The sequence below is a fragment of the Pyrgilauda ruficollis genome, unplaced genomic scaffold (assembly GCF_017590135.1).
Source record: "Pyrgilauda ruficollis isolate IOZ18807 unplaced genomic scaffold, ASM1759013v1 scaffold158, whole genome shotgun sequence".
Lineage (NCBI taxonomy): Eukaryota > Metazoa > Chordata > Aves > Passeriformes > Passeridae > Pyrgilauda > Pyrgilauda ruficollis.
Genome location: NW_024514543.1, coordinates 439,089 through 463,714, shown reverse-complemented (window position 1 = coordinate 463,714; position 24,626 = coordinate 439,089). Strand labels below are relative to the sequence as shown.

At 50.1% G+C, this 24,626-nt stretch overlaps 1 protein-coding gene across 1 annotated transcript in view; it reads left to right on the top strand.

Moving 5' to 3' along the window:
- Positions 1-210: 210 nt before the first annotated feature.
- The window catches only part of CAPN5 (calpain 5), a 50,311-nt gene continuing 25,895 nt past the window's right edge, over positions 211-24,626 (top strand). Inside the window, exons 1-2 of the mRNA XM_041461938.1 lie at positions 211-282; positions 16,206-16,382. Of these exons, the coding sequence (XP_041317872.1) occupies positions 16,221-16,382 (162 nt within the window). The 5' untranslated portion in view covers positions 211-282; positions 16,206-16,220. The remainder of the gene's footprint in view (positions 283-16,205; positions 16,383-24,626) is intronic.

Here is a 24,626-nt window from a genome sequence, read left to right as displayed (position 1 = left end):
TTCGCTGTCCCGATCCCGTTCCCGGTTCCCATTCCCGATCGCAGCGCCGGTTCCCATTCCGGGTGCCGCTCCTCATCCCGGGTGCCATTCGCAGTCCCGGTGCCGGTTCCGTGGCGTGTCCCGGTGCCGCTGTCCCGGTGCCGGTTCCCCGGCGCGGTGCCGGGCGCAGGCGCGGTCGGGGCCCGCCCGTCGGGGCGGTGCTTGCGGGAGGCGAAGCGCTGCGGGCGGCGGCGCGCCCGGAGCGGCGGCACCGGCAGCGGGACCCGCGCCAGCCCCGGGCAGGTAAGGCGACCCCCGGGCCCGGGAGGGGGTGGCTCGTCCCTGCAGCCCCCGCCGCTGCTCTCTCCGCGGGGGGACGGCTCCGCGCCCCGCCCGGGGGTCCCGCCGCGTCCTCGGGGGATGCTCGGGGGCACCTGTGGCTTTGGGAACCGGGTAGCAGCTGCATTCCGGGCTGGGGGGCACTGTGTGTTTGTATGTCAGCGTGTATGTGCGTAAAGGGTTTTTGGGGAAAACAAGCCCGAAGCAGGCACCCTGCTCCTCCCCTGCGCGGAGCGCGCTGCAGCCCTTGCCTTCAACAAGCGCTGCTGTGAGCGCTGGCCTTTGGGGGTGCTGAAGTCGGGGTACTCGGCGTGGTGCATAGGAAAGTTGCATGCCCACAGCTTCCCCCCAGTTCAGCTTCCCCCCACTTCAGCTTGTGGAGCCAGGCTGGACTGAAACTTTGAGCACCGAGGCCTGGGCGCTGGCTGGAGAGCAGCAGGATTTCTGCGCTGAGAAAAAATCCTGAGGTTTCGGTATTGTTCTTTGTTCCATTTTTTTGGGACGAACGCAGGGGCTTTTAGAAAGTCTCCTGGAAAGTTAAGGCAAGAGCGAGCTCCTGTTCTCAAGAAAAGCAAACTTGCTGCTAGGGTGCAGGAGACTGACGGCTTTTGGCGTTTCCAAGCAGTGATATGAGTCTGGATTTCCCAAATCCCAATCTTTCCTCCCTTCCCTGAAAAATGTTATTTTGAGCTTGAGACACCAGCTTGGTGCTTTCTAGCAGAGGGTGTCCCACTGGATGTGGCTCCGGTCTTCTATCCCTCACCTCCCACTGTGCTAGCTGCAGGTGAGCGTGGGCTGCACGCCTGGCTCTGCAGATCCAGCCTGTGTCATGCTTGGCTATATTACCAGTTATTTATCTCCAGTTACCATTTCTGCCTGGATGCCGTGTTAGCTCTGAGCCTGGTGGGGAGTGCAGCCACGGCAAATGGAAGCAGAGCAGGGAGCTCAGTGTGTGGTGGAGAATGCTCTTAAATCCTCAGCTGCTTATCTTCTGCATCCATCAAGGACCATGCTGCAGGCTTTCCCCAGGGCACCTTTTATCTCCATCCCATCTCGTATCTTCGGGGGATCTGCCTGCCAGGGTCAGCCTGGGTTCCAAGCATGCTGTTATACAGGAGGGAAGGCAACACAGGGTCCCTGGAGCTGCGTGTCTCACCCTTTGCTCTGCACATGGAAAGTGGGTAGCCCAAGGTGCAGGGAGCCTGGCTGGCCCTGCTGCTCAGGGTAGCAGTGAATTGAGGAGGAACAAATTTCGGGATACAGGTGAGAGCAGGTATCACCTGTTGGCAGCATCATTGGGGCAGCAAGAACTAGGGCAGGGAAAAGCAGCAGAGTCAGGAATGGATGGAGGTGCAGAGCCTGATGCAAGTGCTTACCACTTACTCCTGCTTGGTGCAACATATTGCTACAGGCACATCTGTCCCAGTAGGTTCTGTTTCCCCTGCTCTTCCCAGGAACATCAGCTGCCTCCTGCTTATTTAAGCAATTCTTTCATGTGAATCACCTGGGGCTCAGCTCCAACCCATGACCCAGGCAGTGAGGTTATAAAACCCAAGAGGGGGTGAGAGATGCTGTTTCAGAAGCCCTTTCTCTACCCTTAGGAGTGGGATGTGAGGTCTGAACCCCTCCTGCAATGGGTGCATGTGTACAGGTGCTGCTGCGTGCATGGGGGCTGGCTCGCTCGGTGGCTGGTGCTTGCCAGCAGCCATGTGCTGGAACTGGTTGGGAATAACTTTCTTGTTGGCACCAGAATTAAGGATCAAGTCATGAGCGAAAGGAAAAGCAGGTTTTGAGGAAGCCAGCAGGGCTTGCTCTAGCAGGCCCTGCTCAGAGTAGAAATCAAGTCCCTTTGTCGTGTTGTGAGGGACACCATGATGACATGCAGAAGGCGTAATGCCATCTGCAAAGCAGTGGCACATGAAATAGGGGCAAAGTGATGTGACCAAGGCACTCAGGTTTGTGGCAGACTCAAGCCTACCCTGCTCCCTGTCATCAGCACCCCAGTCCCTGTATGAAATTACTTAGGTGTGGCTTTGGCATGGCCACAAGCCCGGGAAAATCCCTGCCCAGCTGCTGTGTCCACCATGGCATTTTCTGTTCAAGGGAGCTTTCAGCTGGTGATGGACAACTGCTGTGGGTAATCTCAAGCCTCTGAGGTGGGGGGAGATGGAAACCCAGAACTATTACTGAAGGGGACTGACTTGTAGTTGTGCTCTCGTTTTTAGGGGAAGGAGATGCTCCTTTACCTGGGTGTGCTGGCAGTTTACATGGTGCACGTGGGAGTATGTCAGTGGAGAAGATTTCTGCCGGGGAGGGCTGGGGGAGGTGACAAAGGGCACTGCTGGACAGATTAAGCCCATGCAGCAGAGCTTAAATCTGCTTAAAGCCTTTAAGGGAGGATCTGAGCTCATTCTCATTTTTCATGCTGGGATTTGCCTGTGAAACCAAGCTGAGAGGTGGATGAGGTGCTCAGCCAGAGGGCAACAGCTGACCTCGAGGAGGGGTTTCAGGCTATGGGGCTGTCCCCTAAGTTGTATACCAGCCTGGACAGTGGGGAGCGCTGTGTCTGGACTTTGTGCTATGTTTAGAGATTGAATCATATTGGGATAGCTGAAACTGGGGGTTCAGGGCTGCTTTGGTCCCGGATGCCCCCAGGAGCATTGCAAAAAGGTGAAGGGAAATAGGCAAAGGGTGTTTGTGGGACATGGGTAGGGAAGAGTTAATGTGGAAGGACCAGGCTCTTCGATCTGGTGCTTGAGAGGGATTAACTCAGCCTGGAGCAGGTGCAGGGAAAAGGGCTCTGAAGCTGCTCAGAGGGATGGAGAGCTATTATACGAGGCTATAAAAGCCAAGCCCTGCGAAACAAAGGCAGGGAGAGGATGTGCTTGCTGACTCCAAATATATCCAAGGGGTGAACTCCAGGCAGGCAGAAAAGCGATTTAAACTGAGGGCAGTGTTGGTGCTGGGGTGTGAATTCATTCAGTTTCACTTAAGAGGTTTGTCTAGAGGCTCTGCAACTGTGTCACATCAGAGGAGAGTAGGAGAGTGTGAATTAGAGCACATCGCCTCTCTTGCAAGGTGCTTGGCTGCGATATAAGGAAGTCTTAGCATCTGCCAGTGTGGGAGGCCAGGACTCTGTGGTCCAGACACCCTGTCCTGGTGTCTCCTTTGGGAAGGGCTGTGTTAGCCAAGCAGGTCTCACCATCTTCCTGATGTGGGACCAGACCAGCTATGAAGCAGATGACGCTCAGCTGAGATAATTTTTTGTCTTCGATTATGCCTCAAAAAAATGAATCCATCTCTCCCTTTCCTGGTTGCTGCGCGGATTAATAACAAAGCATCCATGCTTTAAGAAAGGCTTTGGCTCTGATCCCAAGAGGAATTTAGACAGTATTCGTGCTGGGGTGTGACGATACGAAGAACGGGTGCATCCTCTAAATCTGCTCACGCTTGTGCATTAATTATTGGATATTTTTGGCTGTCCAGAGATGCCAAGATTCTTCTCCTAATGCTTTCTCCAAGCAGGGCAGCATCAGGTTAATGCAGAGAGAAGGAGAAGGATGCAGCTGTGCTTGAAGGCTGGGATCAGGCGCTCTCTCTCTCTTCCTCCTCACTAATCTCCAGAGTTGTCCTTTCTCTGCAGATGTCCAGAGGTGAAACCCTGTCCACAGAGAAGCCTCCTCAGCCCACCCAGAGGTGTTTTTTTGTCCTCTGCTCGTGCCGTGGTGGTGCAGGGCACACTTGGGCACCGTTTACTTGCTTGTGTCTTCATGCCTTCACCTTCACCTGCTCTTCTGAGGGCCTGTGGGGCACAAAGCCGTGGCAGTGGCTTGTGCTGACCTGCTCCAGGCGGATGGTGCTCCTGCATCTCCCAGCCCTGCGGGCAGTGTCACGGGTGGGGAATGGGGGCGGTGATTGCTCCGCTCTGCTCGCTTCCAGTTGATTACCCAGGGAGAAAGGGCCAGGCTCTGGGCTCTGCAGAAAATGGACACAGATCCAGTGGCTTCATGGAAGCTACGTTTTTCACCAGTCGAGCATTTGTCTGGCCTCATTAACCCTTTACCTGCTCTGAGCTCTCCCTTTCACGCCATGGAGAATTTTCATCCATAGCTTATTCCTACTAAATTTGATTACAGTGTAGGAAGCACCTCTTCAACATAGGGGTGACTTCTTGAGGTCGTGAAGGGAAATAGGAATGGTTGTCATTGAGTTTTCACCCTCTCTGGGAGAAAGTCCTTTCTGCTCCACTCTGTGGCCAAGGAGACTTCACAATTTTTGCTTTTCTGCGTGATGCATTGGTTTTTCAGCCAATATTGCAGATTCTCATGCTTTGGGGATCTTTCTGAACTGGAGATGTGACAGATGATACCCCTGCAAAGCCGTGCTGGGAGCCCGCGGGGTTTGCAGCATCTAGGTCAGAGCCTGGCTCCTTTGGGCCTGGTCCAGCCCTTCAGAGGGGCTGGACTGAGCTCCTAAGCCCCTGCCTGCAGCTTTTGTGTCCCAGTTCAATAACACTTTGATGCATTTGCCTTAAAATACTCTTCTGGCAGAGAAAAGCTCTCCCCGCCCCTTGGTTTGCCCTTGTGCAGAAATGACCAGTTTTAGTCATTCCACCATCCATCTGAACATCAGATGTTCCTTCCTGTCCTGTGACTTCCAGCCATTGGGAACGAAGGTTAAAGGAAGAGGGGACTATAAAGCATCCCAATCACCTTAAGTCTGCCCCGTTCTGGGGGGCTGGAAACCTTAATGTGGAGCTCTGAAACGATTTGTGGGAGAGGGCTCCTTCTCCATACCATGCAGGGACTTTCCCAGCTTATCACAGCCCCCAGCAGAAGACAGATGTGTTGGAAAGACACCAGAAGAGGCCATGAGGACAGTCAGAGGGCTGGAGCACCTCCACTATGAAAAGAAGCTGAGGGAGTTGGAATTCTTCAGCCTGGAGAAGAGAAGGGCTCAATGAGACCTTAGAGTACATTCTGGAACATAAAGGGGCTGCAAGAGAGCTGAGGCTTTTTACAAGGGCATGGGGGGATAGGACAAGGGGGAATGGCTTCAAACTGAGAGAGGGCAGGTTTAGATTAGATGGTAGGAAGAAATTCTTTCCTGTGGGAATGTTGAGGCACTGGCACAGGTCGCCCAGTGAAGCTGTACATGCCCCATCCTTGGCAGTGTTCAAGGCTGGGTTTGATGGGGCTTTGAGCAACCTGGTCTAGTGAAAGATGTCTCATGGCAGAGAGGGTGGAACTAGATCATCTGTAAGGTCTTTTCCAACCCAAACCATTCTGTGGTTCCATGATTCTATGAAATGTTCTCCTTGCCTGGCTGCAGCTCATCCTTACGTGAGGGAGATTGCAGCCCTGGCTGATTCCTTCGAGGTTTATCCTGTGACCTAGACGTAGCTATCAAACAAGGCTGTGGCAGACCAGGGCAGGGCCATGCTTTTACCATCAGGAAAGGTACCCAGAATATTGCTCCCTATGTAGCTCAGCATGACAGGCAGCAGCAGGTCTCTCTGAGCTCCTGGTGAAAAGGGCAAAGCTCCAGCTCTGCTCCTGCATTGCATTCCCTTAAACCATGATGCACTGTGTTTTTGTGCTTGTTGCTGGAGTGTTTTTGTTACATCTCCAAATAATCCATAGAGTGATTTCTCTAGGTGACAAAAGGCATCCCTCCCTTGCAGCAAGCACCCTCCATCCTAGTTTTCATCACATTTCCAATGGTTTGAGCTCCCCTGACTCCAGGGTGCAGGATGCAGGTGGCTTTGGTTGACTCCATCCCTTCACAGCCCCTCCTGGGCTGTTCCACCATTTCTTCCATCCTATACAGAGACGAAGGATGCATGTCTGTTTGTCTCTCTGGGTTTGGGGTTCATTTGTTTTATTTTTACTGAGGCACACCCTGGTAATCAAAAGCTTCCTATGAAATGTTTGCAGGCTTGTTGCTCCCAAATCCTTGAAGAGCTGGTCCTACCAGTTGTCTGAGCATGTGTAAATACTGTGAGAATTGCTTAGGGGTGATTAAGGGAGGTGATTTCTCTGCTGAGCAAAGGGAAGCTTTGATTTGATAAAAGCTGCAGCTGCAAACTCTACCTTTTCAGAGCCAGACTGCTGCATGAGTGCAGGATGGGGATGGTGGCTGCTGGCTGCCTGCCCAGCAAGTGTTGCTTTTGGATCCTGGCAGGTCTTCATGCAGGAGCAGGAGAGTGGTGATTTATTGCATCTAACACGGGGCTGTGTCAGGGTCCTGTCCCATGCAGGGGAGTGAAACTCCTCCCTCTGTCACAGGGTACATCTCTCTTGGGATCTCCTCTGGTCAGGATGATCCCGAGGTGTGTTAGAAGTCTCTTTTCCCCAAGACTCACTGCTCCAGCTTGGAGCTGCTGCAACATCAGAGTGTCTAAAGAGATGCAGAGCAAGGGCTTGTGGCAGGGTAGTGTCTGGGAGAGGAGGAGGGCACTTAGTCCTGATCCCAGAGCACTGTGCTCAGCCCACACTTGCCTGCTTGCTGCTCAGCGTGGGTTAGGAACATGCTCTGAGCCTCCTCCTGAAGACAAGCAGGCCGTGCAGAGAATCCAGACAGAGCTCAGAGCACTGGTGGGCATCTTTGTTTGGGTGAGAGCAGGGTGATGGATCTGGCTGCCAGCCATGGTAGCAGGAGCAAGCACCAGCCTTGCTGGCCTGCAGCAAAGCAATAGGTCTTCCTAAGAGGAGGAATCCTCATCTGGAAAGTGAGAGGTGTACCTGTCCGTGGCAAAAGGTGTTGGACTTCATGACATTTAAGATCCCTTCCCACCCAAACCATTCCATTACTCTGTGATCTGGAACACAGAGTGGATGCAGTGCCCAGCATCCTGACCTGTATCCATTTCCCTGAAGGAGGGGGAAAACTTATGTCCAGTCCTTGCCAGGAGAAAGCAGCAGCCTTTCCGCTCCAAGGGTTGTATGGCAAACTCTTACCTCTGTGTTTAGAGAAGGGCAGCACTGCTGAAGTGAAGGAATAATGGGGGGAAAAGCTGGCTGGAGGTTGGTTGCAGCATCCAAGGCAGAAACAGTTTGAAGAGCTCAAATTAAGACAGGGGGAACTTACATTCAGACCTTTCAGCTTGTAAAAACTGAGTGGATCCAGTAACAAGGATTTCTAATAAATCTCACTTATTTGAAGTGGTCCAATCTGCCTAAGAGAGACCTGTTCAAAAGCAGTAGCACTCTCAGCTGCTGCAAGACTTTAAATATTACTTTTGTGCTCATGATGCTTTAGAATAGTCACAGAAAGAAAAATTCAGTTAAGACAGAGAAGGAAAAGGAGGCAAAATTAAATTTAAAACCAGCAGATTTTGCTGGGCGATCCTGAAAATTTTACAGACAAGGAGAATGTTCTTATCAGTCAGTACCGAGGTGGGGTCTGATATTTGCTGTTGTGACTTTGGAATTTATAGGATGTGGGTTTTGGGAAGTGACTGGCAAGGGGCTTGAGGGCCTATCAAAGGGAAAACTGAGCAGGGAGGACCAAGTCTGAAGTGACTTTGTGCCTTCTTGGACTTTTTCACAGAGTGCCTTGGTGCTTTTATTCAGGGTTGGGTCAGGCAAAGAGAAAATCCTAAAATGGTTTACTAGCAAAAGCTGGGAGTCTAGGCAGAGGTTTGAGACCTGACTTGAGGCCAGCAGCTGTAGGATTGGGGTGAAACCTGTGGTGTGGAGCCTCTTGTCAGAAGCATTTGGGGTGCCCCCATCATCTGGAATTGCAGATGTTCCTATCCTGCTTGAAGTGAAGCGGATCAAGGGATACATTTCTGGGAATGGCTAGGAGCTCTCAAGAGGAGACCTAAAGGACTTGGTTGTACCTCTGGGCCTCTGTGGGGATGGAATTTTGGGCTCTGCCTGTAGCAAGGTGTGAAGGTGATGGGGAGAGAAGAAATCCATTGCCTTGGGGATGGTGTTATTATGGAGTCACAGAATGGTTTGGGTTGGAAGGGTCCTTGAAGACCATCTCATTCCAGTACTCTGCCATGATGTTGTGACTTTGGAATTTATAGGATGTGGGTTTTGGGAAGTGACTGGCAAGGGGCTTGAGGGCCTATCAAAGGGAAAACTGAGCAGGGAGGACCAAGTCTGAAGTGACTTTGTGCCTTCTTGGACTTTTTCACAGAGTGCCTTGGTGCTTTTATTCAGGATTGGGTCAGGCAAAGAGACAATCCTAAAATGGTTTACTAGTAAAAGCTGGGAGTCTTGGCAGAGGTTTGAGACCTGACTTGAGGCCAGCAGCTGTAGGATTAGGGTGAAACCTGTGGTGTGGAACCTGTTGTCAGAAGCATTTGGGGTGCCCCTATCATCTGGAATTGCAGGAGATGTTCCAATCCTGCTTGAAGTGGAGCAGGTCAAGGGATACATTTCTGGGAATGGCCAGGAGCTCTCAAGAGGAGACCTAAAGGACTTGGTTGTACCTCTGGGCCTCTGTGGGGATGGAATTTTGGGCTCTGCCTGCAGCAAGGTGTGAAGGTGATGGGGAGGGAAGAAATCCATTGCCTTGGGGATGGTGTTATTATGGAGTCACAGAATGGTTTGGGTTGGAAGGGTCCTTGAAGACCATCTCATTCCAGTACTCTGCCATGAGCAAGGACACGTCCCACACACCTCATCCATCCTCTCCTTGAACGCTCCCAGAGGGAGATAGGGCATGCCATGAATGGTCGGGGCTGAAGCTGCAGGAAGGATGCCCTGGATCAGCCAGAAGGACAAACATCACAGCTAGCCTGGGAAGGATGATCTTGAAGGATCCAGCTGCCTCTCCTCACTCTCCTACAGAGTAGCTGCAGCCCCGTTATCTCTTCTGCTCCTCCCAAATGCGCAGTTTGAAGTTCAATTGCTTTAATCATCCCAGAGGCTGCAGAAGCTATTGGAGGCAGAGCATTTGCATGGAGGACATGCTGCATTTTAGCTGCACTAATGATGAGTTTTCTGAATGGATTTTCCAGTTCCTCAGCCTCTTAAATAAACACCTCTGTCACCCATAATGCCCAAGAAAAAGGCTCACATGGCTACATCAAGCAATGCCCTCTTACTCTTCCGTCCTAGTCCTTCCCTCTTTCCACCTCACAAAGGTACAGCCTGCCTTTAGACCACAATTTTTTGCCCAGCTGGCCAGAAAACCAGTGTGATTGTATTAATGTGGTGCAAGATTCCCAGTGGAGTCAGTGTGACTGGATTTAAAAGGAGCAGCTCTAGCTGTTCAATTAGAAATGCTGAATAAATAATACAAACACGTTCTCACTCCAAACCTGCAAAGATAGCATCCTCGCCCCTCCCCTTCTGGTGATAAAAATGGATGCTGAGAAGGGCACAGCATCTCTGTAACCTCGTGGGGTGTGTGGTTTGTGTTCAACATGATCCTCATGTGGAGTGACAGCACTCCTGGGCTGAGCAGGAACCATGTGTCTGGATGACCATCGGTGCAGGTGGCTCAATTCTGTATGTGTGAGTCTGCTCTTCCTAGGTTGTATTTTTCCAGTGCCTGAAAACCTGCTCTGCGTGAGCAGTGTCATGTACTGGAGAAGGTTCCTGCCTTCTCCCGCACAAAGGTGGTTTTTTGGAAGCTGCATGGGCTGCTGAGTGAGCTTGGGAGTGCTTTGGTGTTGCTGGCCCGGTGCTGCTCCTTACAATTATTAACCAGGGTCAGGGTGTGCTGAGGCGTGAGGGGTCAGTGGAGTCATGGCTGTCTCCAGGGACTTGGCATTGGCAATGCCTATTAATTCACCTTTTGTTACTTGTCTTGCAACTCCTGGTGATCTCCAAGGGTTTTTAACCCTGCTGTGGCCTGGGAAACATGCCTGACACCACACAATCAGTAATGCTGGGTAAGGAACCAAACAGCACGTGCAAGGAACCCAAAACTTATCTTCTGTATTCTCCCCAAACATGTTACTGCCTTGCTCTTTCTGCTGCTTTTGGGTCTGTCTCTCTGCCACCACCTTTTGCTGTTGTTTCGTTCTTCTCCCTGCTATTCCTGCACCCCTCCAGCCTCCTGCATTTTCTGATCCAGTAGGAGAGGCTGGCATCAGCTTTGCTTTGAGCTTGTTACTCATTCCTGTGTCAGGATGCTTTCAGACACGTGTCCTGGTCCCGTCTGATCTTAGAGCCCGTGCTGAGGGAAGGGCCAGTCTGGCTGGTGCCACAAGCCCCATTTGTGTGCAGAGCCCTGGCCAGGCAGAGCTGGAGCCAGCACAGGGTTATGAGAGTGTTCCCAGTGTGGGGCTGCCTTTTCTCCTGCATCCAACATCTGACTGTTTGCAAACGGTGACTCACAGCTTCAAGGAATGAGGAACTCCCCAGCCAAAGGCCTCAGTCCCAGTGTGAGTCACCCAAGCAGAAAGGGAGCTCCTGGTCAGCACACCCGCTGGCTCCTAAAGGAGATGGGTATTCAAGGATGCCCAGACCCCCCCCTTAACCCTGGCCTTCCCAGGAAGAAAATATCCCAATCTTGCACATGCATGCAGACCTGCTGACTGGCTATGTCTCTCCCTGTGCTGTCATCTTGCTGTTAAGCAATAGAGGAGTGCTGTTCTGGTGGAAAAAAAATCCAGAGGAAATAAAGCAAGTATGCTAAAGATCACTGTGCATTGCCGGAAACAGCCTCCACATGTGACATCTTATCTCAAGTGGATTTTGTGCAGATGCTGACAGCCAGGCATATTTTGGTGATATGGAGTCACTTGCAGCAGCTTTCTGCCAGGATGTGTGACCCTGCCCTTTCCCTGGCCTGGGTGCAAATGCAGTTTTTAATGAAGGCTTGCTCTTGATTCATACAACCATAGAATGGTTTGGGTTGGAAGTACCTTAAAGACCTTCCAGTTCCAACCCTCTGCCATGGGCAGGGACACCTTCCACCAGACCAGAGTGCTCAGAGCCCCTCCCAGCCTGGCCTTGAACACTTCCAGGGATTGGGCAGCCACAGCTTCTCTGGGCAACGTGAGCCAGTGCCTCACCATCTTCACATGGAAGACTTTCTTCCTGATATCAAACCTAAACCTACTCCCTTTCAGTTTAAAGCCATTCCAGATTGTCCTATCACTACATGCCCTTGTCAAAAGGATGGTTTTTTTTTGAGTTTATTTTCAGTAATAGCCAGCTGTTAGACAGCAACTTCCTTTGCAGGTCTTGGAGTACTTTACAGAAGGGACCAGGATCTCTGCAGAGGGATGCTTTTTCCTGCTGCCGGGAGGAGGAGGATTCATCAGGGAGCATTTGCTCTACTTATATGCTTGCAAAAAGCCAGAGGGTTTACTCACTTAGAAGAAACAGCCCTTGGCCCCATCAGGATGTTTTTTAGGTCTAAATCCACTGCTCTGAATTTCTGAGGGGGAGCAGCTAGTCCCTGTGGTTGCTCATGCAAAATTAACCCTCAGGCTGAAAGGTGCTGTGCTAAGGTGTCCTGATTTGGATGCCACCTGTGCTGTAGCAAATCACTGATTAAAATCAGAGCTTGATATAAACCTAATTAAGAGTGAAAATTATAATTTCACCTTTAGCCTTTAAATGAGAACAGAGATATGACCTGATGAAGAATAGATATAAAGGCCAGGAGGGGACATTGAGTGCTCTGTTCTTCAACAGTTTTGTTTCAGCAAGTAACCACTGTAAATGTTCAGTAATTTGCATTTTGGCTAAAACAGCTGCTCTGTAAAGATGTCCAACTGTGCTCAAAAACATCTGGACACGAGCTACCTGTAACTTCCCATGGGAATTAGCTTCCCTGGTTAACCACAGTCAATTTGAGAAGAAATGATGTCTTGTTTTCTAATTTCCATCAGTGCGGTTTCAGCTTCCCCTGCTTGTGGCCATTGCTAATGCAGGATGCTGCGCTGTGCTGCTGGCTCTGGGCCGTGCCATTTGGGGTCCAAAGCAAAACTAGGGTGCATGCACAGCTGGGAGTGGGAAAGGGCTTTGGGAATGGCACAGGCACTGGCACAGGTTGCCCAGAGGAGCTATGTGAGGAGGGTTGGAACTAGAGGATATTGAAGGTCTCTTCCAGCCCAAACCATTCTATGATTCTAAGAGGACTTGAGGCTTTTTTGTTCATGGTTGGCATAGAGTTGTTGGCCAAGAGGTGTGGAGTGCTTATCTTATGTTCAGTGTAAACAGTGAGTGGCAATTCAACTGCTTCTTCTTCTTCCCTGGGCCCTGGAGAAACAGTGTGTAAAGCTCTCCTTGCATCAACAGGGTTTCCTCTGCTGAGCTGGACTTTTGTGTTGGTAGGTGACAGGATAACCCTGGTGTTGCCACATGTCTGTCAATAGAAACACCCAAGGAGGCTGTAAAAAGTTATTTAAATAACGTATTTATAAAAAGCCTGCCTGCTCCTCTGAACACCCCACTACTGAGCCCCATAACATTGTACCTGGTTGAGGGTTGTGCAGCCACATGCCTGGTTCCTGCTTCATCTTCTCCTTGGCTGATCCTGTGCTTTTGCAATGTGATATCGAAGCCCTCTCCTGTTCAGTGGGAATGGAGCTGAAGGGCAGCAAATCCTGTCCTTTGGAACAAAGTGTTTTGTCTGACCTGGAGGCAGGCAGCTGTAGGATCTACAAGAAGGAGGCTTTGCTCCTGGCCAGGCTGCAGCCTTGCATAACACAAGCTTGGTGAGCCCATGCCAGCCACCCGAGAAGCCTCTGAGCTGGAAGGCAAGGAGAGGGAGATGTTTGGAGGGGAGGAGGTAAGAGCCTTTCAGCAGGAATTTGGTCCTGGCCAGTGCAAAATGCTTTCAGTCCTTCTCCCTGTTGCAGTTCTTAGAGCCATGACTGTTACCAGCTGGCAGGAGCTGGAGCACCTGGATGATGCTGGAGGTGAAAAGGGGAATCCACAACACCCCTGAGTCATAAGTCTGGCTCAGTCTTCCAACAAAGTGTTTTTTTGTTTAACTCCTTCATGGCAGGACTGAGGTTGGGATCAGACCACTGTTTATAAAAATTCGTGCTAAGAGGGGTGAGTACAGATTCCCCTCCCTGCTCACAGGCAAACACATGCATATGCAAGTGTAGAGTTGTTAATTCAAATCAGGCATGAAAACACCCAGTTCTTATGCTCCTGGAGCATCTGAGCTTGGTCCAAGAAGGCAAAGAGTAATTAGACAGCCTTTGGGCATTTTAATGTGGCAGAGGTGAAGTTCAGCCTGGTAAGCATGAAATGCTGCAAATTAGAAAGAGTAATGAATTTTAACACTGCCCTAAGAACATTCCCTCTGCCCCTTCCTTTTAATTATTTTGCAAGGTGTTTTTTTAATTATTTGTTTGTTTTTCTAAATGAACCTGAACAGTGTCCCTTCCCCTTCTGCTTGGCATTTTCTTTGCAACTCAAATCCATCTACAGGCTGTCATGTGAGAGTAGCCCTGCAGCGAGGACAGATGGCTGGCAAGGTGACAGTCACTGTAGGGTGGCATAGCAGGGCAAATTTCAGGCAAATCTGGGCATCAGAAAGGCTGGAACTCCTTGGCTGAGATGACTACCATCCTGTTCCCATAGGGATGGACATTGCACAGGGTGTCTTGTGAAAGTCAGTGTTGCAAGGATCACTGGAAAGCACAGCTCCAAGCTGCAGGGTGTGTAGCAGTAATTTTATGAATGAGCAGCCAAGTGCCAGCCCTTGGCCATGGTACAGGCTGCAGAGAAGCATCCAGCATCTCCTACATCAAACCCAAAACTCCTGCCTTTAACTTGAGCATGGCTTTTAGAAAGGCACCAGACCTCCCTCCTCCCCTCCCTTCCAGGCTCCCTTCCTAACCTCGCTGGTTCTTTCTGCACAACCTCCCATGGAAATATCATCTCAGTCCAGTTCATGCACCAGTCCAAGAATTCATCTTGCATGTCAGCTAACACCATCTTCCTCCTCTCTCAGCCTGTTGTATTCCTGCAGAAGGCAGTTGCCAGCCGTCCTTTCCCAGCACTGCTGCTTTCCCCCATCTCTCTGTAGCAATGAGTGCTATCACTGTGAAAGTCTTGGCCTCATTGTCACCCAAAATCAGCTTGTTCAGTTCCAGGATGTCCCCATGACCTCGCTGGGTAAATCTCCCTTATTTTTCACCTCTTCCTCTCCTGGAGATCTGAAGGCCAGTGCCTTCCCTGGCCCTCTTAGCAGGGTGGATTGGGCTACTGGGTGTATTCCCTGACTGCTCAGTGAGGCTGTCAGCCTTTCCACAAGGAGTAAATTTGGTGTATTACTTGGGGGTTTATATCAGGCCATTTATTTTTAAGGCTTTTCTGAGGGCAGGTGATGCACTTGGGCCTCTGTATCATCTGGGATGCTACAAAGCATCTGGTACTGATGGGAGGGAGAAAATCCCCACAAGCTGCTTTTGCAATTCCTCCTCAGTAGCACAGACCTGTGGAGCAGCCAGCAAGGGGATTATTTTGGGTTCACTTGAGCTCTGAGTGATGAGCACTTGTGCTGCTAATCAAGCTGATAAATGTTGTCAATTAAAACCTGTGCTTTGCTCTTCAGCTTTCCATAAGTGAAGTGTTTTTGTCTCTCCCAGAGGAGAGAAGGCTGGCTGGGTGGGCAGTGCTCCTGGAACATCAGAATGGGCATTAGTTCAGCTTTCAGACACCTACTTTCCTTCTGCTAATCCTAGTGGTTCATTAACAAGGGATGTCACACTGCTGCTTAAATTGGTGTCAACCATAAGTGATCATATGATCCTTGGGATTTGGGGTGTTTACAAATTAGCTGCTTCTGATTAGCCATTATCGCAACTTCATTATCCCACCATGTGTTGTGATTCCACAGCAAGCATACGGTTTCTGTATGTCTCACTAGGAGGGATGAGAGGTCAGCTTGCTGGATGCATCCACCACTGGATGGGGCACCCTTAGTTTTACCATGTTGGAGACTAAAGCTGGGATTATGTCACTTAGGAGCATGCTTTAGTGGTGGGCTTGGCACTGCTGGGTTAACAATTGGCAGAGGTGACCTTAGAGGTCCTTTCCAACCTGAATGATTCCATGTTTCCATGGTTATGTAGCACATGCACTCCCATTTCTTTAGGAAACCACACTAGATATTTCCAGACTGAGGTCACTAATGGCCAGCTTTTGAAAAAGGACATCCCATTTTGGGGAGAGATAAGGATTGTACATGGCTGTTATAAATAAATAGAGAGAAACGTTATGGAAGGAGTTCTGGAAGAAGTCTGTGATTAGGCAGTGGGGAGCTATGCAGAGCACCCCTTGTCCTTGTGCCTGAGCAAAGGGGTTGGCACCCAGTGACCAAAAGGCAGGGGTGGTGGAGCAGTGATGGAGAGGTGCTGATCTCTTTCTGGGGGGCATTTGAGCAGTGGTTTCCTGCTGTTGTCTGGATTGCTAAATTCACATCTCTGCCCTGGAAGCAAGACGCTTGTCAGGAAAGAATAATTAATACAGAAACATGCAGTGCTCTGCCAGGAGACCTTTTTTTTTAATTAAAACCCGGTCTGATAAAGTCTGCTGAGAAATTGGTGTCACTGACAAAATCATGAAATGCACAGTTTTGTGAGTTGAGGCTCCGTGATGGCGGTGCTCCGGGTAGGGCTCAGCCCCCACAGCTGTGCACACCCATCTTACAGGTGGTGTACTTTCCTCCTTTGCCTCTGAGGGCTGTGTTTTCCACAGATGAGTTACAAATTTGTTGAGAAGCTGGGCACCAGTTATTATTTACTACTGTGCTTGGTTTGGTGTCTTTTGACTGGCTTGGGGGATAACTGGGAGTCCCAATCCCAGGGGATCAACAAGGTACGCTTGGACTCAGAGGTGGTTGTTTTCAGCCACGATGTCTTGGTGCTGCCACCCAAGAGTGGCAGAGGAGGATTGAGTGTCCCTGGGCAGACTGTGCCCCGTCTCATTGCTGCTCTGCCTGTCCTCCAGAGGCGGTGGGGAAGGATGTTTTCCTCGGTGAAGCCGTACGAGAACCAGCGCTACGCCTCTCTGAAGAAGGAGTGCCAGCGGCGGAAGCAGCTCTTCGAGGACCCGCTTTTCCCCGCCAACGACGACTCGCTCTTCTACAAGTCAAGGATTCAGGGCATCCAGTGGAAGCGACCCAAAGTAAGTGCACCCATCCCCTTGCCCCTCAGCACTGCTTTCCACCATCTGCTCTCAGGTGTTGCTAAAAACGCACAGTGCACCCTTCACCAAGGCTGCCAAGCCCCAGTCGACATTTCCTCTGCCCAACAGCATTTATTTACCCAGACCTGATATTGTGAGCATCTAGGGTGCCAGAAAGACCTGCTCCACTGAGGTCCAAGCTTTTCTGCATCCAGTGAGGTCCAGGAGCAAAGGAGCTTCTTTCTGTGACTCAGTTTCCCCATGCATAAACCAGGGAGATGGTTTGCAGCTGGGTTGGTGTTGTGTACTTCTGTAAAGCTGGTGGGTCCAGCAAGGCAGTGTTATCTCTGAATGGTTTGAGTTGGAAGGGACCTTAAAGATCTAGTTCCAGCCCTCCTGCCAGGGGCAGGGATACCTTCCACTGGAATACTCTTGGTGGTCCATTTGGAAAGGGACAAGAAGGTAAGCTTTGGGTCAGTGAGGTGGTTTTGGCATCTTTGGGGAAGAGGGTGGTCATACCCATCCTTCCTCTTCTGTGCAAAAACCATGTCCTCTGCCTCTTCTCCACGCTGCCGTGTCTGTCATGAAGGCAGGTTGTAGGAGGCTGGAGATGACATTGGCTGTCCCCAGCATTGCCAGTCCCTCTTCTGCTGTCCTCAGTGCCAGCTCAAAGGATACACATGAGGACCTGAGGGCACTGTGGGGAATGTGTATGTCTTGTTATGGCTGTCTGCTTGGAGTTGCCCGTGAGAGCAGCTCTCTGACTGCCATGAAGCACAGGGAGTCTCAGGTAGCAGTGATCATTGTGGTTGGGGAGTGGCAGTATGCCAGCATCTCACACACCTGGGTTTCCTTCCTTCCTTGTGGGGAGCAGCAGCCCTCTCTGCCCAGCCTGTGCTTTTCCACACGTGACTTGGTGGCATTTGAGTGTTGTAGGCTTGCCTGAGCTGCCAGCATTGTCTTCACCCCTGCTGACAGCCCAGGAAATCAGCTGGCCTTCCACAAAACAGTGCTGTGTCTGTCTGGGTGAGGGCAGTCTGGAGAGGGTGCACAAAAGGCTTTGTGTGAAGGGAGGGATGGAGCTGAACTGACTCTTGTTGTGTGACTGGGCCCCCCAGCATCCCACTGGGCTCCTTGTGGGAGGAGACCTCACTTCCCTCTGCTCTGCCTTTGTGTCTTCCACTCCAGCTCTGCCTGGACACTGGATTTGTGCAAAGCCCTGTGTGTGTTTTAGTTTATTCCCCTTGTCTGTGGAAAGGGAAGGAAGCTTTGTGCACAGCTGCCTTCTGAAGACAGGGCTGACCATGGTTTGGTCTCACAGTGGGGGCCAACATGAACACACCGTGCACATCCCATTTATACAGCACACAGGTGATAGCTGAGGCTTTCTAAACGGCTTTCTCTGGGACTAAAAGGTGGGGATGTATTTGAGACCCCCTTGCTGATTTGCAGTCGGGTCACACACATTACTTCAGCCCCATGTCTAAGGACAGAGGGTTGGATCCCTTTGTAGAGGGACAAAGATTGCTACTGCTGAGGGACAAAGTGTTGTGCTGAGCATCTCAGAGCTTTTCTCCATCTGCTTTTCTGCCTTTCATCTCACTTGCAGCCCTTGGTGTTCAGGCAGGTATTATCCTCTTGCTGCCTTGCTCTGTAGAGCATGAGGTCTTTCTAAGAAAGCTTTCTGAACCTCATCTGCAAGGTGTCATGCTCACCTAGTTCAAACCCATCCTTGCTGAAACTCAGAGTGAATTCAAACTTTTCCCAGCCACCCAGCTCTGCAGTTTCTTAGGATCATAGAACTGTTTGGGTAGGAGGAGACCCTTAAAGCAATTAGCATAGAATGTTGAACCAGGGCTCTTTCTGGCATGGGCTGTCAGTGGGAATGGAGGCTGGAAGTGGGTCCCATTTGCCAGCAAGGTCCTGTGGCTTAGCAAGACACAGAGGTGGTCCTTGTTTTGCTGCCTCTGCACCAGATAAAGGGAATTTTGCCAGCAGCTTGGATGCCAGAAGGAATGCATGCTGAGCAGTGGCAGACTCATGATGCCCCTGTCTGGCAGGATTGTTTGATCAGACCCACTCAGTTGCCTTGACCACAAAATCACCATTAAAAAAAGAATATGAGCTCACACCTGCCCTGTTTGCTGCTGAAGTTTCGAGAAACCTCTTTCTCAAAAGCATTTCTCTATGTTCTTTCTCTCAATTGTTCATTTCAGCAAAAGTAACTCAATTTCACAGGGAGAATTGCTTTGTGCCAGCAGAAAATGCAAAATGACATTTTTAGTTGCTGGACCTGATTCTTCCTGACTTCATACCGGCTTTCTAAAGGAGGGAGTCCAGGAAAAATCCCAGCATCTTCTGCAAGAAAGCAATCAGTATCAGCTTTTCCAAGTTAATGCAGGATTCAGTAGAGTCCAAAATGTCCATGAAGCTTAAATCAACTGTTCTCCTTGTGTGCTATTGAATGGCATGGTGCAGTTATTGAACCACAAAAACATCTTGTTTCTATTACAACCAGCAAATCTTATCTTAGTAAATCACAGTTAAATCTCTTTCAGAAAAAGGCAAGTAGTAATACTCTCAACTTTTGGCAGATGCTGTTCTGGGGATTTCCTTACCAAGAAATGGAGTCCCCAGTCCCAGGGATACTGTTTACAGGGAAGGGATGGTGTGCACACACTTTTATCTCTCAGGGCCATGGCCATGGGTTGTTCTGGAGTGTATGAGCTAAAACTGTGATAAAACATAAGAGATCATTGTGTCTCTAGCTTTGCTGTGAGAACAGAGTGGGTGGAGAATGGAAATAAAAGCTGTCCACTATTAAAAACAACCACTCGCTTTCTCAGAAAAGTTGTCACTTGTGATCTGTGGAAAGAAATCAGACGTAGGAGATAAACTGTGCCCTGAGAAGCTGTAGCTGCCCTATCCCTGGAAGTATTCAAGGCCAGGGTGGATGGGCTTTGAGCAATGTGGTCTAATGGAAGGTGTTGCTGGCCACAGCAGGGCAATCAGAACTAGGTGATCTTGAGGGTCCTTCTGAATGAAAACCATTCTGTGATTTTTCAGATAAAGCACTTGCATGTGAAAAGCAGCCACAGTGAACTCACTGGGGTGCTGGTAATGTGCTTTGGCAGAGGCAGGATCTTATTTCCTCATACTTCCATGGTGCTAGTACGGATCTAAACAGTCCATCCTCCATGTGTGCATCTCTACCTTCCCCACTCTTCTTCCAGCGTCCTCTCTGTTCCTCCATGCACTCCCAAAGCTTGAGGCTGCTTTGGCAAAAAAACCCCAACAAAACCCCCAGTCTCTCTAGTGCTTTCCCTTTTGTTTGAGGTTTTTCTGGGCAGAGGGGAAAGAGAGAGGATGAGAAACAGCTCAGGTCCCTTCCCTTGTCAGGCTGTTTTGCTTCAACTTCCTCTTGCACCCGGCACTGCAGCCTTTCCTGGAACAGGCTCAGCCTTATTATTTCCAGCAGGGTGTCCTCCCTCCCTCCCTGCTTTCCTTGGCCTCCAGCCCTGCTCTGGATGCCAGATCTTTGCAGAGGCAGCAGCTGTTTGAGCCCTCTAATCGTGTTTTGGCTCTGGTGGTTGTTTGCTGGACGCCTTCGTGATGCGGCGCGGCGAAGCCAGAAAGCCAATTACTGGAGTGCTTCGGAGGGAGGGAAACCACAGCACCAGCCTGAGCAGGGAAGGGGGTCCTGGAGAGCCCTGTTCAGTGAATCCACTTAAAAACAAAGCTGGCTGCTCGTTGCCTTGCCAAAGAAGATTTTGGAGATCACTCAGGAAGCATCAGCGGCTCCTTTTGGCAGCAGCACTAGGCTGTTGCATTAGAAATTAAATAGAACTTTTGAGCTTAGCCCAAATCCCAACACCTTGCTTGAAACTTCTTTCCCTTGTGCTCTGAATGCTGCTGTGCAAGGGGGAGGGAAGCCTGTATCCAGGCAGGTGGTACCAGACCCAGTGGAAATCTCAGCCTGATCCTCAAGCTGAGTTTTGCCCTCCCCTTTTGGATCAGGAGTGCTGGCAGTGCACCTTGGAAGTGAGAGGTTTGGTCTGTGCGTTGGGTGAGCTGGTCTGGATGGTTGGGAGGTGGTTAAATAAGAAGGGGTGGCACAGACATGAGTAGAAGGGGATGGATGGTGTGCAGGATGGATGGCAAAAATAAGGGGAGATTTGGGGCATCTGCTGTGTCTGTTGATCCCCTGTGGAAAAAACGATGATGGTCTAAGGTAGAAGAGACTCATCTACCCTTACTACCCCAGAGACTCATCTACTCTTACAGAGGAAAGAGTTAATTTCTTCTAATCATCACTGCTCTCTTCTTGGGTACAGAGTGCTTCCAGTGATGCCATGGGATTGCTACAGGCTTTGGTTAGGGTCTGTCTTTAACACCTCTGGGCCTTACCCAGGGCTTGTTTTCTCTCTGCAGCAGGAGGGCCACTTGGTTCAGGTTCAGCCTGCCAAGCTATGACCTGCTGCTGGGGTGGGTCACCAGACAGGACAAATTGGGGCATCACTGTGCCTGTGGGAAGCAAATGAAGCCTGGTGGATGTGGCATCCACAGCTTCTCAGGAAAACCTGCTCCAGTGTCTCACCACACTCACAAGGAAGAATTTCTTCTTAATACCTAATCTAAATCTACCCTACTTTGCCTTAAAGCCATTCTCCCTTGTCCTGTCATGCAGGATACGTTATGCCCATTGTCCTGAACTGGATGCTGTTGTCTTTGGAGGAGGTGCTGCAGGATGGGAGAGCATCTCTTAGCTTACATCATGCACAGGTGTGGTGTTGAACTACATGAGCTGCATGCTCTGGTCCTTGAACTCTTCCCAGGGAGCAAGGTGGAGCATGGAGATGGTGTTTTCCTCCCTGTTCTGGGAGGCAGGTGGGCTGCTGTGTGCTGAGTGTATTCCTGTCCAAGCAGTGTCACAGTGACTCTGTGGCTCGAGGTGACCTGTGGCTCCATCCCTGCACTGTGAGTTCAAGCCTGGATGGTTGCAACCACCAGAGAAACTCTCTTGGATGAAGACTACACCCTCCCAATCTTCAGGGGAACAGGTTTTTTCCTCCATGCCAGTTTCTCAGTATTTTTATCTCTCTCCAGTATTTAGTTGCAAGTGCTGAATTATCTCTGCAGGAATTAATTGTCAGGGGTGATTGTCCCTGATTAAAGAGCATAAAGGTAGATTCTAGCAATATGGTAATATTATTTTGCCTAGATGAGGGCAATGTCATTTGGAGGGGAAAGCCTGAGAGAGTAGTTGAGGGGGAGAGAGACAGGCCAGGTGTTTTGGGAAAAATTATGGAAGCAGGAGATCTTAGGGCACCAGGACCATGGCATTTTAAGCCCTACTATGGAACTAGGGAGAGATGCTCTCAGTCACAGCCTTGAGGTTTTTTCCCAGACAGACAAGAGAAATCTTGTTTTAGAAACCAAGAGAATAGGATTTTTCAATAGCCATTCCCTGCCTTCCTGGTATATATCTACTGTGACGTGTATAGGGGTTTCACAGAATGATTCACAGAATCATAGAATGGTTTGGGTTAGAAGGGATCCTAAATATCCTCTAGTTCCTTGGGCAGGGATACCTTCCACTGGACCAGGGTGCTCAGAGCCCCATCCAGCCTGCCTTCAATGCTTCCAGGGATGGGGCATCCAGGGCTTCTTAGGAGAACCTGGTCCAGTGTCTCATCACCCTCACGGGGAAGAATTTTTTCCTAGTATCTAATCTAAATCTAACCTATTTCACCTTAAAGCCACTCTCCCTTGTCCTGCCATGCAGGATACATTATGTCCATTGTCTCCTGAACTGGATGCTGTTGTCTTTGGAGGAGGTGCTGCAGGATGGGAGAGCTTCTCTTAGCTCCACTCTTCTTTACATTATTAAGCACTTAGCTCTTTTCTCTTGCTGTATGAGGATTACACAGCCAATCCCCTTGGTGGTTTCCTGGAAGGGGAAAGGAGTCAATGAACTAATTCACTAAAAGCGGGACCAGCGCTTCCCTGCCCACAAGTTTCTGCATTAAAAGGTCGTTTCCCAGTGTGTAGTGCAGGCTGGGAAGCTGGCAAAAACACAAGAGTGAAGATAATGGGGAGGACAGAGGTTAGGTTCTTGCAGTTCTTTGCTCTCCAAAGTTCACCAAGAGTTTAGCAGGGAGGCACTTACACTGGCAATGGCAATTGGGTGCAAAAACGTTCTGGTGTCCCACTTGGAGGTGTTTCTTCCAGAAAGACTAAAATACTAAATTCTGTGCTCCAGGTGTCTTTACTGAGCTTTCTGCAGTGTCTTGACCTGTCTCTCTCAGTTGTGGTCTCTCCCAAAGAATGCTTGGGGTTAGTCTTGACACTGGGGCTCCTCTGTGCTGCTGGATTGGCTGAGGGATCATCTCCTCTGAACAGAGTCAACAGACTCTGCCTGGGGTCCATCACAGGGCTTCAAATCCTTCCAGACCTTTGCATTTCTTGTCTTAAGAATTTATGAGCCACTTGCCTGTTAATTTATCTGCTGTTTTCAGTAAAATGGAGCTGATTGCCAGTCTGGCTGTTCCTTTGCCAGGAAAGGATTTGGTCATCATTTAATGCAATCTCTGAATTGACCTTGTTTTTACATTTTTAAGCCATTCATAGGCTACTCCATCCCTCAAGGATGAACAAGAGATTCATTGTTACTATTTGCACTTCTTTTGAAGGGTCTCTACTCCCATTAGATGCGATGCTGACCCTGGCTGCATTCCAGCAGGTCTCACCAGATCCTCCCAGGGCCATGGCCTCGTGGTGCCAGGCAAGCACACTTTCCCCCTTAGCCCCAGTGAGGACTGGAGTTGATAAGCTGCTTGGCACTAGTGCAGCCTTTGATAAGAAATTTCTAGCCAGTCTGCTCTGTCCTCAGCATCAGAAGGACATGGCCTTAAAAGCGAAAGCGACGGTAAAATCCCTGGATTAGATTCATGGCGTGCTTCTTTGTGCAGCTGCGTGTTGGTGACAAGAAATTATTGTACTGGTAATGAGGAAGAGCAGAACAATAGCAGAGGGTGTTGCAGAAAAGAGTCCTGAGCATCCACTGCCTCTGAGCTCCATGGCAGGGAATGCGCAAATCCTCCCTCACAGGCTGGGCTCTGAGGTCCTGGAGGGGCACATTCGTCCTGTGGAGCAATTACAGAGCTGCTTATCACAGAACCACAGGGTGGTTTGGTTTCAAGATCACCTTGTTCCAATCTCCCTGCCATGGGAGAGGTACCTTCCACTAGACGTGGTTGCTCAGTGTTAAGGAAACTTCCCTGTCCAGCCATCCAGGAGCCGCTTTGGCAGTCACACTCGCACCCGCTGAGCTGGGACCAAAATCCCTTTGTAGCTCCAGGGAGACAGTGGGTGCCCCACTTGGCTGCCTACACTCACAGTCAGAGCAGGTTTCCTTACAGTGACCCCAGCTTTCCCAGAATAGTCTCAGAGTCTGGATCATTAAAATTATTTCATCTTGGTGCAGTGATAGAAAAATGGCCCGAGCTGGTACCTCTGAGGAAAGACCCCGAACACAGGAAACCTTAGGTTTTTATCCTCTCACAGTCCGAGCATGGGAAAGCCTGGAGAGTCTCCTAGTGTCTCCTAGGTCACATGGGTAGGATACAGGTGCCCTTTGTTTCTTGGTCCACAGTTCACAGCCTCGTGTCTCAGGCTTAGGCTCCCTCCCCCCAGAGCTCAAACTGCAGCTGCTCACCGAGATACCTCCACTGAACATGTTCCTCACCACTCAAAGCCCTATCCAACCTGTCCCGGGCATGGGGCATCCACAGCTTGTCTGCGAAACTTATGCCAGTACCTCACCATCCTCACAGGAAAGAATTTCTTTCTATTATTTAACTTAAACCTGATTTTATTCAGTTTAAAGCCATTCCAGCCATTCCTTCTTGTCCTGTTACTTCATGCACTTGTCAAAAGTCCCTCTCCAGCTCTCTTGGAGCTTCTTCAGGCACTGGTAGGAGCTCTAAGGTCTCCTTGGATCCTTCCTGTCTACAGACTGCACAACCCCAACTCTCTCAGCCTGTTTTCATAGCAGAGCTGCTTCAGCATTCCACGCATCTTTGTGGTCTCCTCTGGACTTACTCCAGCAAGCAAGGTCCATGTCCTCCTTATGGTGGGGTTCCCAGAGCTGGATGCACGCTCTGAATCAGCCGAGGCTTTTAATCTTGGTGCAGGCTGGGAGTTTGTGCACTGCCTGTGAGCTCTAATCTTTGAGCCCTCAGA